Source organism: Brachyistius frenatus, unplaced genomic scaffold (genome assembly GCF_029030835.1).
Source record: "Brachyistius frenatus isolate BFR_SWC_R1_liver_20210118 unplaced genomic scaffold, ASM2903083v1 Contig_20, whole genome shotgun sequence".
Taxonomy (NCBI): domain Eukaryota; kingdom Metazoa; phylum Chordata; class Actinopteri; family Embiotocidae; genus Brachyistius; species Brachyistius frenatus.
The window spans coordinates 4,864,388-4,878,580 of NW_027210619.1; the positions used below are offsets into that span (position 1 = coordinate 4,864,388).

At 39.0% G+C, this 14,193-nt stretch overlaps 2 protein-coding genes across 3 annotated transcripts; one reads left to right on the forward strand and one right to left on the reverse strand.

Annotated features, from left to right (window-relative positions):
- Nucleotides 1–62: 62 nt before the first annotated feature.
- fkbp14 (FKBP prolyl isomerase 14) lies at nucleotides 63–3,183 on the reverse strand. Its single transcript, XM_069696174.1, has 4 exons — nucleotides 2,857–3,183; nucleotides 2,418–2,569; nucleotides 2,175–2,302; nucleotides 63–2,086 (listed from the first exon to the last, which is right to left on the reverse strand). Exons 1-4 carry the CDS (start codon nucleotides 3,051–3,053, stop codon nucleotides 1,928–1,930), a joined length of 636 nt encoding a protein of 211 aa, XP_069552275.1. The 5' UTR covers nucleotides 3,054–3,183; the 3' UTR covers nucleotides 63–1,927.
- A 265-nt stretch (nucleotides 3,184–3,448) lies between these two features.
- On the forward strand, nucleotides 3,449–13,918 carry plekha8 (pleckstrin homology domain containing, family A (phosphoinositide binding specific) member 8). 2 transcript variants are annotated; one of them, XM_069696172.1, is made up of 13 exons: nucleotides 3,450–3,623; nucleotides 4,030–4,146; nucleotides 4,277–4,432; nucleotides 4,561–4,679; nucleotides 5,058–5,216; nucleotides 5,339–5,379; nucleotides 6,037–6,155; nucleotides 8,170–8,503; nucleotides 9,301–9,386; nucleotides 11,202–11,260; nucleotides 11,617–11,818; nucleotides 11,911–11,972; nucleotides 12,064–13,918. In XM_069696172.1, exons 1-13 carry the CDS (start codon nucleotides 3,584–3,586, stop codon nucleotides 12,259–12,261), a joined length of 1,692 nt encoding a protein of 563 aa, XP_069552273.1. In that variant the 5' UTR covers nucleotides 3,450–3,583; the 3' UTR covers nucleotides 12,262–13,918. The 2 variants fall into 2 exon arrangements, with proteins under 2 accessions (XP_069552274.1, XP_069552273.1); XM_069696173.1 differs by lacking the exon at nucleotides 4,030–4,146 and having other exon boundaries at nucleotides 3,449–3,623.
- The last annotated feature ends 275 nt before the right edge of the window (nucleotides 13,919–14,193 follow it).

The following is a 14,193-nucleotide window of genomic DNA, read 5'->3' on the forward strand; positions in this document are numbered from 1 at the left end:
GTTTCTCATACCTCTTTATTTATTTAAGAGATTAGTGTAAAAGTGACTAAGGTAAGTAATTAACAAAACTGAAATGCACAGAGCAGTATATCTCTACACTATGGTGCTTCTCCATTATGGTATCATTTTCATGCTCCTCTTTGTAAGGGAGCAACACTGATATGACCTTTGCCACTAAAAACTTCAAGCATGCTTGTTGACATGCTTGTTGGGGGACAGAAATTTCTCCCTCTTCTGTCTCAACTGCATCACAAAACTTCTGGTCAGTTTACCTTAAGATATATGTAATGAATGGCCAGCCATGTTATTATGCTTTAATCATGGTTTAAAGAAAAGAAGAGACTGGGGACACCACTGTGACTTTGCACCTCTTCTTGCTGCTGCATAGCTGATTCCATCCTAACATTACTAGTCTGCTGATTGATCCTGGAGCCACCAGTTACTTCTGCTCTACATGTTGTTTAGCCTATGGCTTATACAGCATAACATGATTGCTCATATAATCAATACTTCACGGTTGTTTTATAATTGTTGCTTCAATCAGCATCTCTAGCTGTAGTTTTTACAAAAGTGCACATAAATACTGTTTTATATTGATTTTCTCGGTGTCTTCGTCGAATTTTTTTTAACTGTAAACTGCAAATTTAAATGAATTAAGCACGAGTAGATTAATTAAATATGATTTGAAGAACAAGTGGAATTTTAATATCCATGTGCATGTGACCAATATATGCATAAGGTATTGCAACTTCCTCATGATTAACTTTTGATAACAAGCAATGGTATTCGTGACTATAGTCTCATTTTGATAAATTGGTCACCTAAATACCACGAGGCCATTCAAAAGCTGAGGGGGACCAGTGGTACCGCATTGTCGCTCTTTTGGGGATCTTTTATGCAGTGGTCTGCTGGGGCTGTGCAGGAACAGAGAGGGACAGGAGGAGAATAAAGTCTGGTCAAAAGGGCCAGCTCTGTCCAGCACAGTCCATAGAGGAGGTGGGTGAGAGGACGACGTTAGCCAAACTGACATCGATCATGGACAACACCTCTCACCCCCCCCATGAGACTGTGGCAGACTGCTGCACCCTCAGTGTAGGAAAGAGCGCTACCGCAGGTCGTTTGTACCGACGACTGTCAGACTTTTCAACACCTCCCTATAATATCGTTGCACTGTTCATCTCATTTCATTTCATAGCACCGGACACTTTTTTTCCATTCATCCCAAACTGTATTTATTTATTTTTATTTTATTCTTTTTTTGTGTGTATATTGTCTGTGTGTGTGTATTTATAATTGCTCTTTTTTTTTTTTTTTCCTAAAATACTTTTTTTTAAAATTTATTTTATTTCTTATATTTTACACGTATTTCAAAAACATTTTCATACTGTGTGCACTTTTTGGTTTTCTTTGCTGCCGTGACCGAATTTCCCCACTGTGGGATTAATAAAATCAAAGATTATCTAATATAATATAACCTAATCTAAAGATTTCAGTTTGATACAGACGCCAAGGACAAGAGTGCCCCCTAGTGTTTCACAAAGGCATACACAGAAAAGACCTGTTACCAGCCAGACTCACATCACCAAGGCTGAATGCTTGCCCACATTAACCACATAGCTTGTAAAGCTAATAAACATGAATTAACACAAAGTTGTTTATTTCAAAAACATAATTTCATGAAATTGAACAAAAAAAATCCAGGATTGTTACCTGAATACATCTGTGGTTGTATTATCAGTATATGTATAAGGATAATATAAATATATTAGGGATGAAATTTACATAATATGTAACTATGACAATATTGTTCATATGGAGTGTAAAAAAAAAATCAGCCTAGTAACTAATTTCCTCAGGTTTGTCAGTATTTTGAAGGAAATTCACCAGACAATCATTAAAAAAAATAAAACTTGAGAGAATCAGTCTGTCAGAGCTCATCGTGCTGGTAGGTGAATTCTCTGGCAGATATAAAACCATCTCTATCCTCATCCTCATTTTTGAAGATGTCATCCACCATCACTTCATGATGGGTGTCGTTGGGTGAGTAGCCATGTTTCTCAAATTCCTTCTTCAAGTACTCTTTCACCTGAAGTGTGAACAAAAAGAAAAATAATGACATCCTCTCCTGATGCGTATCTTAATATAAAGGCATACAGTTAAAATTAAATTTCCACCTCCTGTCTGGAGAGCTTCCAGTCATCATTGAGGTCCATATCACGGAAAGACTCATGTGACCTGGGACCATTTCGGATCTCCATAAGCTCAATGTCAAAAATGAGTGTACTGCTTGGAGGAATCTTGCCTGTAAACAAACAAAAACGGCCGTGCAAGTACGTTACGGTGGAACTCAATAGGGAGGAGTGGTTTGATGCAGCTAGACCTTCTTTAACATGTTTCTTGGTGTTAGTCTGTGTCACCTTTTCCTTCCTTGCCGTATGCCAGTGATGGAGGGATGGTCAGCTTCCTGCGCTCTCCTGTGCACATGTTCTGCAAACCCTTATCCCAACCCTTGATCACCTCTTTGATCCCAAGAGTTAACCATACAGGATTTGTATCCCCATGTTTGCGGCTGGCAAGAGACAAAGAGATTCAACACAGTTTTAAGTGCAAATTCACAGAGAACTGATATTACAAATGTGTGCAATACAGATTTAATGATTGCCACCTAACTATAAAAAAATATGTATGTGATTGATGCTGAGGTCTGAATGGAAAATGGCAAAATAAATATAGTGTTTGTATATAACGGTTTAGACAGTGCTAACAAGCAGTGACTTTTCCTACAAATGGTATGTGGCAAAGCTGTACAGTAGCTAATGCCATGCAGCATTGTTAGTTTGTGAGTGAGTTCATTACCTGGAATAAAACATGGTGCCATTACTCTCCAGGAATCCGTCGTAATGAACAAGAAGCATGTCTCCATATTTTGACTTGCGGTAACACATGAAGGGTTTGTGTATCACCTCAATTTTTACTTCTGGCTCGGGCAGTTTCCCCGCAGTGACAAGCACAAACAATGAGGGCAATATCGAGCAAAGGGAAAAAAAACCCATTTTGATAGCCAATACCTCACTTACTCATACAGCTTTGCAAAAAAAACAAAACCTAATGTCATTCTTTCAATAATATACAGTGCTTAAAATAAATACATGACATGAATGCCATACGTGGCAGACAACTTCTTCAACGAATACAGCCACTGTTCAGCTGTCTGCACCTCCTCGTTCTGCAATTGGATACATTTACTCCGAAGTCCCGCCCTATATCTGCGTTCTCTGCTGCTATTGGCGATCTGATTGTGTCAATTACGTAAATCTCCCCCACGGTACTGAAATCCCTGATGACGTAGGTGGGAGGAACGTGGACAGCGTCTCTCGTCATCGGCTGGAGTCGGATTCACGGACATCTTTACGCACGTTTGTGTGCGTGGCTGAAATGCAAAGCCGAGGACGTCACTCCGCAAAAATCACACTCTGGGCCCGATGGAGTCGCTGCAATCAGCTGTGCGTCGCATCTTGTTGCGATAAACAAGTAATGAACGGCAAAACCCCCCCCCCGAAAAAAACCCCCACATAATTAAACAATGGAAGGAATGCTTTATAAGTGGACCAATTACATAAGCGGTAAGTTAACGTCGCCGTCACGTGTTTTCGGTTATTGTACTCGTTTTACGGCAGCTAGCTAGCGTGACAACGAGTTAGCGATAACGTCCGCTTCATTCAGCTTTTTAACCGTGTCATTCAACACTTTTAATTACCAAGCGCGTTTCGTTTACCTCGTCAGGTGAGCAATTGAACGAATTAGACGTTCACCACGTGTATAAAGTCCTCGGTAGCGCTTGCTAATTTACGTAGTTTCCACCGTCTATCGTTATAAGCTGACTTAACTGATTAGTTGCTGCTAACGTAAGTAAGTTAAGAGTCAACTCTCCCCCGAGTTTATAAGGCTTTAATAACAAGTGATTTCAAAATACTGAAATAATAAATATCATTCAACAGCAATGCTACAATTTTCCAATGCATGTTTCAGGCTGGCAACCTCGTTGGTTTGTGCTTGATGGAGGAACTTTGTCTTACTACGACTCTCAAGAAGATGCCTGGAAAGGGTGCAAGGGCAGCATTAAAATTTCAGTTTGTGAAATCCAAGGTCGGTACAGATATATATATATATATATATATATACAGAGAGAGAGAGACATTGTCCACATATAGTGTCTCGTGAATGTAGGAGTGACACTTCTTTCTTTTCTTTTTTTTTTTTGCTGCTGTGTTTTTAGTTCATTCCTCTGACTCGACACGAGTTGACCTGACCATACCAGGAGAGCAGTACTTTTACCTCAGAGCCATCAATGCAGCAGAGAGGCAGAAATGGCTGGTGGCACTGGGGACAGCCAAAGCTTGCCTTACAGACAACCGGACCAAGAGAGAAAAGGGTATTTTTTGTTTGTTTTTTTGATTCCATATCATTTTAATCCGACACAGTTTGCTATAATTAAACAGTTGCGTAGCTCACAGCTTCTCAGACTTGACTAAATCTGCTGTTTACACATTGTGCTTGCAGAGCTTCAGGAGAGCACAGAGGCCCTGAAAACTAAGATGTCAGAACTCAGATTGTACTGTGACCTTCTTCTCCAGCAAGTAAACAAGATCAATGAGAATGATGAGCAAGAAACAGTCGAGGTAAGGTTAAAGTTTGGATGAGCCAACGAAATAAGAGAAGCTCCTGTTTATGTGAAACTGCATAACTTGCAATTGGCTAACCTTCAAATGACTGTGTGCTTATACTTACTAATAGACTGGAAAAGCAACGCATTTAATCACAAGGACATTTTTTTTTAAACTCTTGGCTGCATAGATATGAGAAGATTTGGTTGTCATACTGTTACCAGGCTCTATACTTACTGTCAGAGCAATTCGAACAATGTTGGGGTGATCTAAGTGTTATCCAAAGACAAGAGGACTTAAATTTCTTAAAAGTCCAGTCCAGTGATCTTTGGATGACACTTAAAGGAACTTCGACTTTGCTAATGTGTTTGTTTGTGTGTGTGGCCTTTTCAGACGGGCATAGACACTGGAAACATGGTGAAGTCCACATGCACCACTTTTCTTAAGACTCTAGAGGAATGCATGCAGATAGCGAATCGAACCTTCAGTACCGACATGGCAACACATAGTCCACCAGGAACTCCTCCAGTAGCAGCCATTAAACCCCAGAAGGTATATTTCCCTCTCCAACTCTGTGACTAAAGCACGTAATTGCAAGCTTGTATAACCAGTCTTGGCATTGTGTTCAAAACTAAAAGTATGTGTAATCACGTTATATTGTTTTTTTCCAACAGGTTAAACCTGTTAATCATTTCAATCAGAACCTTGAAGAAAAGTAGGTTTCTTTTTTGTGTGTTTGTTTTGTTATTACGTAGTCATGTTGTCTTGTCGTACGAAGCTTCTTCATCTATCCTGAACTGTCACATAGATGTACAAAGTAACACTGAGCAATTTTAGGCTCAAATAAAATACCCTATCAAAAGTTTTCTGTTGATACTTGATATTCAGCTATTCATGTGTAATTTCTGTTGTAGGACCAAACACCGTTGTTAATTAGATATGTCTGGTAAAAAGTAATTCCCAAGTTTTAGAATTGACACATTGTCCTTAAATTGTGTACCAAAACAACCAGAAACAAGAACAGTTTTTACTCACAGGCCATCACTCTGCTAAACCGTTAATATGTCAACATCAAACCCTGTGCAATAACACTGTAACATTGGCACTATACTCAATTGCATCATCACCATTTGCACTAGGTGCTATACGTACGTATGTATGTATGTATATGTGTGTATGTATGTATGTGTACATATATATGTGTATGCATATATATATATATGTATGTATATATATATATATATATATATATTTATCTATTTATGTTTGTTTTTGTACACTGAGAGAGCAATTTACAAGCAGAGTCAAATTCCTTGTATGTGTAAACATACTTGGCCAATACAGCTGATTCTGATTCTGAAATTTATGCAAGGTGGAGAGATTTGCCCGACACCTCAGGAGATGCCATTGCACGTGACAACCAGAGCCTTGACTCTGGAGCAGAAGGACCAGATGAACCAGACAGACCACAATACCATTCTTCTCCATCAGGTAAGTCAGGTTTCTCAACCACTCACTTTATGTGCTGCAGAGTTTCCTGAACTGAAAACTATTAACTGCCATTCTGCAAAGAAAAGGCCACACAGTTGACAACCTTGTTTTTGTTTGTGCATCAACTGAAGTGGATAGATTATTGCCTTTTAGTGAGCAGACAGTGATGGATGTCCAGCTATATTATTGCATTTCCCTCAGCAGTAACAAAGGCTTTCCACAGAGGAAGCCACTGCAGATGATGGAAAATACAATAAGGTTGTTCTAATGTATTGTTTATCTGCAATGCATATACTTACTCCCTGTAAATACAAAGATATTTGTGCGGTATAGATAGAGATATAGTGTCAATATTTCTGAGTGTAGCGGCGAGGTGCCCTATCTGAGCATTTTAATGCAATGTAGCATTTTATTGGAATATGTGAAACCGGTTTTTAGAGGCAACTAACACTTACTGAAATTTAAGAAAATGTTGACAGATTATAGCACAGCTGTTTGATAGATAGATATATGGAAACAACTTTCAGACTTTAGATGTTCAAGAGTTAAAAAAAAAAACCCATTTATGTGGACATTCAAAGACATTCTGTGTCTTTTCTTAGGGTCCGAGCACCAAATGGTGTGAAAGCCCTAACGTAATGCAAGGACTTCTTCTTTTTCTCATTCTGGCAAATGGAATGTCTTTTTGGCAGCTATAAAATGCTCCAAAACTCATGAAACTTTGAACAAAAATCAGCCCCAGTGAACATTTAAACATTTCATTAGGTTTTGGTCATAGGTTTTGAAATGGCTCGCTAGCGCCCCCTAATGTGAGATCTCAAGACTGCTTTCACTGATATTAACGAAATTCGGTGGCCATGTGTATCACACCTAGATATATTAAAAAAAAAAAAGAGTCTCTTGGCACCATAAACTAAACTCAACAGAAAGTCCCCCATTTTGAATTTAGTGGCCATTTTGGAGATTTGCATGTGTTGTTCAGTCTTAAGACCTTTGAGATGAAAAGTTGTTAAAATAATTTGTTTTCGTCGAACGGTGTGCTCGTGGTGGCCATTTTGAGCACCTCGCCATGACATTAAAGTTGCTGTAAATCTTATGTACATGGACTGACCTTCTCCAAACTTTACATGGATGATAATAGTCCCACCCTGAACACGTCTGCATGGTAATATTTGATCATAGTCATAGCGCCACCTGCTGGCGACAGGAAATCACATTTTTCATACTTTGACACGCTACTTTGAGCTGGTTGATCACATGAACCTCAATTCGGGTCAAAATATCCTAAACATGTGCCTGATGATATATTGAGAAGTTTGTGCATTTTTGTCAAACGGCGTTGCCATGGCGATGCGGCAAAGTTTGATATTTCGCCATGACACAGGAAGTTGATGTTTAAGGTCGAGGGGTGCTCCAAAACTTCAGGCGTGGTGACCTCCATGGCCGCATACACTCCCAACACGCTGGCTGTTGCATGTGCAGCATGCGAGGGCCCGCACATCACTGCTTGTTTATTCTGTTACCGTAATGTTGGACACTGAAAACCTGTTGCCATTGTGATCATGTTGTTCGACTGGGCAAACACAAAGATCAACGACTAAATAAGCCCTGACGAAGTCTGATATGTTGTGCCATTTTGTAGGTGTGTTAGATTATTATCTATTAGAGCCCAACCAAAAATAGATTATTATAGATATAAGGAATGAAAAAAAATTCTGATACCGCTATATTGACAGAAATGTGCTAATCAAACACTTGTGACAAAGATATGTAATGGAGGCATGATATCTTATGAGGTCTGTCAGTACCGTTCAGCGGTTTAACAGAATGAGTGTGCTTAATAGTTGTGCAATTCAGCAAAAGGCTGCTTTCACAATTTTCTTCCCCTAGTCTAATGAAAGTGGGCTTGAGTCTTGTTGCCATAAACATCTTGTCTTCTTAAATCATGTTCCGTCCACTTGTTAGTTTTCAATCCTTTTGTACACGTGTTCTGTTTTGTCTTTGTATCACGCAGACACGGAAGCAGCCAGCACCTCAGTTCACGTGGAACAAGCTGATCCGACTCCACACACTCCCCAGAATACCTCTGAGATTGAACACTACGACCAACCAGCAGAGGGGGATGAGGAGAATCAAGCCGAGACAAACCAAGAGCAGAAGCACAAAGTGGACCAAAATCAGGAGCCTGACAACAACAGCAGGGAAGCGAATGCCATCCGGCTTCAGCATGAAGAGGAAGCCGTTTCTGACCAAGGAGAGACTCGAGAAGAAGGCGAGACTCCCCAAGACTCAACCGAGTCCGAAGACACAGAGCAGGTGGAGACTTTCTTCAGCACAATGAGTCACAGGTATGAATCTGCTACTCAGGAAGGTCACATCCCGTAAGACAGTTTTAGTCACTCTATGAACTTACTGTATGATTGTGATTTGTTAGTATTACAGTATTAGTATACACCAGTTTAAGCTATAAGTAGGATATGTCGTTTTTTTTGTCATTGGGGCACTGCACTTGAGCTGAATCTTTAGACTAAACTGCACAGTGACTTAGTATGTTTAAATATATACTGCACAGAATAACTAATTATGACAAATTTGAACTAAGCCGATTTCAAGATGTCAAGTGTTTTTATATTAGTGTGTTTTCTCTTGATCACATGACACAGAGAGGCCCTCACCTGATATTTGGGTTTGTAAAGCTTTTTTCTTAACATTTCTCTCTGCATTTCAACTCTATTTAACTTCCTTTTAGATGCTGAAGAGTGTTACTGAACAGCTGACCAGTGTGTTAATTATTATTGCTGTAATGTTTAGTTATGAGGTAAACATTATAATAGAGGAAACCATCGTCCCACTCCACCAGTATTCAAACTGCGAGATACAGTGTGTGCATTTTGGAGTTGGTCTTTTATAACTGATGGGACCGTTTTAGAGGGAAAAAAAAATCATTAAGCTGTAGACAGAATAGCAGAATAGTCTCAGGTATTCTCAGGCCGAGAATTGCATGATATTTTGTGTGAACCATTTCTCTGGCTTGGTTTTGACATTTGTACCTCCTTTTTCTTTTTCCGTTTGATCTAATAAAAATTGAAATGGGATACTTGACTCTAATATTATTCTCCTGTTTGAATCTGTTCTGCTTTTTTAGATTTAGTGATATAAGACTGGATGACGACAGTGGTATCCCTACACAAGAGTTTTTGGACTCATGCTATGCAATAGTGCCTGTATTAGGTAGGCCGGTTACTTTCAGTCTCTCCTCATCTTTGTCTGCTACCCTCCTCCTATTTCTCATCATTTCTATTTACATCTCTGATCATTTCATTTCATGTAACTTTATCAAGTAAAAACTAAAACTTCTTTCTTTCTTTCAAATTTTCTTGTTATTTCTGCATGACCTGTCATTCATTCTATAATTAATGAGGTGGCATCTTTCTGTCTTCATCATCCTTTTCTCCCATGCCCTCTTTATTTCATGCTGCTTTTATATTGTCTGTCATTGACTTTATTTGTTCTTTGTAGATTAACAACCTCTCAAATAACAAGGTTCATCCTAAAAATTAGCTCATGCACACTATCGGCTTTTTGTCTGTGTATTACACACCTCCCGTGTATTACACAAAGATAAATGTGGCCACTCACAGTTAGAGTAACAAGACTTTGTTTTACATTGACATAACAAAATCTTGATGGACAAAAAAAAAACAGATCTGCTTTGTGTCCATCATGACTTTTTTTTTTTTAAATCAGACTTGGCCCAATTTTTAGGATGAGCGGTGGGATTAAAATAGTTGGTTAATAAGAATTATGGTTTAAAGATCTTTACACTCCGGGGATGTGACGACTATACAAAATGAAAAAAAGAGCTCCTCGCCTGCAAATTTTTTGCATCAAAACTATTCATACCGACGGCGATATAAATTTGTGACAGTTGGTTATAAAAAATTTAAAAAAAGGTTTGAATAGATTAGCGCCAGCGTCAGAAAAAGTAATGGATTCAACATCATCCAGTGATGACGATCTTGTCCTACTCCTCCTTAATCGACAAAAGGAGAGGAGATGTTGGTGCATTAGCCAAACCTGCTGTTGCCTGCTTATCACCAACTAGTTGCTCAGCGATGCTCCTCGTATGTTTTCCATGACATCGTTGTCTTTGCAATTTTTGCGCCTTTTGTCATAAACATCAGGTAGCTGGAGACAGAACCACCTGACGTTGTCATTAGGAGTTGTGGTGTGATGCCTGTTCCACTTCCACACAAGGTGATTGATTGATGCCTTATCAAAAACAACAGTTTGAAGAAATATATTGACGTTCGAATTAGTTATAAAAAATTAAAAAAACGCCCCCGCTGTGTAAAGATCTTCAATTAAAACCACACGTGAGATGTCCAGGTTAATATCAGCCTATATTTCATGTGAAGCAACATCTGTCCAGGTCCTACATAATTAATGTGGGGTGAGTGTTCTGTTGAAAGATAAAATTAGCATGGTTTCATGGTTCTCTTTTTAAAAACATTTTGTAAGTGTAGTAATGTCTAAATTTGAACTGACATGACCTTTAGGTGATAAAGCCTGCTTACCTTCTGGCTTTGTATAAAGATTTACAGCCCACATTCATGACATCTTGTCAGATTTAAACTCGACACTGACCCAGACACGAGTGACATCTGTTTACTAAACTAGGACTAGTGTGAGCTTTTGATGGCTGCAAGGCAAAACAAATCTGTGAAATCTTGGTCATGCAGCAGGCTTTTAAGAAAAAGTATTTTAGTTCTTCTATTATGCCACAAGCCTTCATTTCCCCATTATACTGTGTATATGCTGTAAGAGGGGAAAAAAAAAAAAAAAAATCTCTTTAACGTGGTATATAGCTGCCTCTTACATTATTACTTCAAGAAAGAAAAAGTGATTTTGTTCATCACAGACTGATAAGTCACACCATCATCACAGCATCACACACTCTTTTAAAATACGACACTAAACTGAAAGTCTGCACTTTAGAACAAAGAAACGGCAACAAAGAAATGATCATAGCTTCTCTCTTCTCAGACAAACTGGGGTCGACAGTGTTTGCACCAGTTAAAATGGATTTTGTTGGAAATATCAAGGTGAGTGCACATGTTTTTGATAAGTAATACATATACCGATAAGCCAAATGAATAACTTTAAAGTCAATCTTTATATGGTTGCCCAACATATTGTACACAACATATTGCGACAAACTGCATCAATTAATAGCAGTCTGATCTACCATACAGTGGGTCAATAGGGAGACATTTCTTTTGGTTTATCTTTGAAATCGGACAAATTTTTGCATTAGTCTTGCTCTGTCAAAAAGTATAAATAATCTATTGTTAACACAGCCGGTGATCTGTGTAAAATCAGAACATGACTGATGGCAGAATACATTAAGCATCTATTTCACATTAATGTCACTACATCACTGTGTCTCTTGTCCCTGTAGAAAATTCACCAGAAGCTGATGTCAGACCCGGACAGCTTCCCCACACTACAGTCCATTGTGCTGCATGAAGTGCAGACAAATGTCGCCCAGGTGCGCAACTCGGCAACCGAGGCTCTGCTGTGGCTCAGACGAGGCCTGAAGTTCCTCAAGGAGTTTCTGTCAGGGGTTGACGCTGGAGATCGAGACATCCAGGGAGCACTAAGTGAGTCTTAATTTCTACGACGAGGAGCCTGACATTAAGCACATTGAGCGAGTTCACTGTCGAGATTTGTCATGTTCTATTCTCTCGCCCAGACAATGCTTACGGAAAAACTCTTCGGCAGTACCACGGATGGGTTGTGCGAGGCGTATTTGCTGTAGGTATTTGTTACTCGCACCGACGCCCGTCTCCTCTGATGTCCATCTGTTCACGGAGTGTGACAAATGTACAACATTTTTGTTTTCCAGCTGGCACTGAGAGCTGCCCCGTCTTATCAAAGTTTCAGCGCCGCCTTGGTGTCGAGACAGGGCGACGAGCAGAAGAGCGGCTTTGCCAGTGGCATGCACAGGGACCTGGGGTTGTACCTGCCAGCCATGGAGGAGCAGCTGGCCATCCTAGACGCACTGTACGAAGAATACAACCTGGAGTCTGATGAGGTGGTGTGAAACACGAGCGAGGGATGATAAGAGGAAGGACAGAGGAGGGCTGAAAGGCCACCAGTAGTGGCTCACTGCTGAGGGAGAGGTGCCAGATGCATCAAGTGCATCTTGTGTACAAAATAATGTGAGCATGTCTCATGTCTGTCAGGTGTTTTCAGCGGTTTTTAAACTCTGCAGCTATAGAGGCTCTCGGTTTGAAGACGGACTGTATTTCAGAGCTTACAAGTAGTTACAATTAAGACGTTATGGCTTGAAGAAACGAGACTGCAGGTCTTGTTTAGAAGACCATTGCCAGTGTCGGGGTTTTAAACCCTAATATGCAGACTCCAACCAACATTTTGTTGTTTGTGTTGTGGCTTTTTGTGTACTCGACATGTTTTAAGGTACATAACCGCAAGGTATTTGATTCCAGTAACTTTACTGGAAGTTTGTTTGTGATTCTCTTTGAACTGATCAGAAAGCAAAGAAAAATCAATATTGTCCTCCCTTGGTTTCATGAAACGGGGTGAGACTTGCAACTAGCACAAAGCACTCATTTTAACAACAAAAGTGTCAAATACAGAAGTATGTTATAGAAATGCATACAAGGCCAACTGTTTACTAGTGTACTATGTCAACATGTTTTCTTGCACTGGCTGTTAAAGTTTAGTGTACATTGTTATGAATATTAATTTATATTCTTTCCCTGAAAAATACATCTAAATCCTACAGTTTAACAATGCATTGTTTTACCGTCATCCTTTCTTGAGCTGTTGCTTTCAAGTGTTTCCACGGGACCAAAAAGGATTTGTCATGTGAATGGCTTAAGCCTCTGCTGCCTACACGAACACAGAACACAAGAGTGAAATAACACAGCGCAGCTGTTAAAGCACTGACGACTGCTGTTTATGTGGACATCTTCTGCACAAACCTATGCATTGTGTGCATTTTCCCAATGTCTTATTTATTTTTGTCTTAAGTTATAAAGTTGACATTAATGACATGCGGATCATTTCAGTCTGACTTTTGTGTGACTGTATGGACATTTGTATCCATGGAACATGTTCATTGGTTGCATATGTCTTTAGTAAGTGACATTGGTGCCAGTGGAGAGGCCAAGGGCTTTCATTTCACCAAGTAAGTGAATAATAATCCTAAAGGTATGAGCAGTAATTTTAACATCTAATCTGCTTTACAGATTTCTTTTTTTTTTTTTTTTCCCACACTATCTCATCCACACCCTGTTCTACATATAGTTCTGTGTTACCAGACACACTTAATATTTAATGATGTCGATTCAACAACAATAAGAGGTAAGACTCCACTTCCAGGCCAGGCTGCAGTTTGGCTATAAATTCACTGAGCCATAGTGAGTCTGTGGGGCTTTTTTTTTTTTTTTACAAATATAAATAAAGACTGACTGCATAGTATTTTTAACTTTTCTTATTTTGTGTTTTCAGGAATGCATGCAGTAAAAACTCTTGTACAATAAATAAGTCATTGGCAGTATGTTTACGTCACAGATGTGCAATAGGCTGATTTCCTGTTGCATATGACTTTCAATGTTAATCTTGAAAACAAGGTATTGTAATACAGCAAATATGTGATTTTTGTTTTTTTTCTATGGATGTATATAAGATACAATTTGATTTTTACATAATAAATATAATTAAGTTGTATTGTGTTTTTGGCTTGCTGTCGTCAAATATATTGTCACATATTTTTTTTTACATGTTATGAGCCCAGAGGTAGAATGACAATTTAGTTCCTATTTATTAGGTCATTTTTAGTCAACACTTGTGACTTTACTGATGATGTCAGCTACATAATCAACAGCGCCTTCCTTTAGGCTTCACTCCTTTACATTTCACTTGTTATCTAAGAGTCTTGAATAAGCAATAGATAGTGAATAATACAAAGGTGTTGGCTTAACAACAGGTTTACTGAGCTTAAATACTA

Excerpts from the sequence above, each read along its gene's own strand:
- fkbp14 (XM_069696174.1), bottom strand. The coding sequence starts at position 3,053 with ATGGGTTTTTTTTCCCTTTGCTCGATATTGCCCTCATTGTTTGTGCTT. Across the intron at positions 2,303-2,417 it reads ATACGGCAAGGAAGGAAAAG|GCAAGATTCCTCCAAGCAGT; the intron begins GTGACACAGACT and ends GTTTGTTTACAG. Across the intron at positions 2,087-2,174 it reads GGAAGCTCTCCAGACAGGAG|GTGAAAGAGTACTTGAAGAA; the intron begins GTGGAAATTTAA and ends TTCACACTTCAG.
- plekha8 (XM_069696172.1), top strand. The coding sequence starts at position 3,584 with ATGGAAGGAATGCTTTATAAGTGGACCAATTACATAAGCG. Across the intron at positions 9,387-11,201 it reads TGCAATAGTGCCTGTATTAG|ACAAACTGGGGTCGACAGTG; the intron begins GTAGGCCGGTTA and ends CTCTCTTCTCAG. Across the intron at positions 11,819-11,910 it reads AGACATCCAGGGAGCACTAA|ACAATGCTTACGGAAAAACT; the intron begins GTGAGTCTTAAT and ends TCTCTCGCCCAG.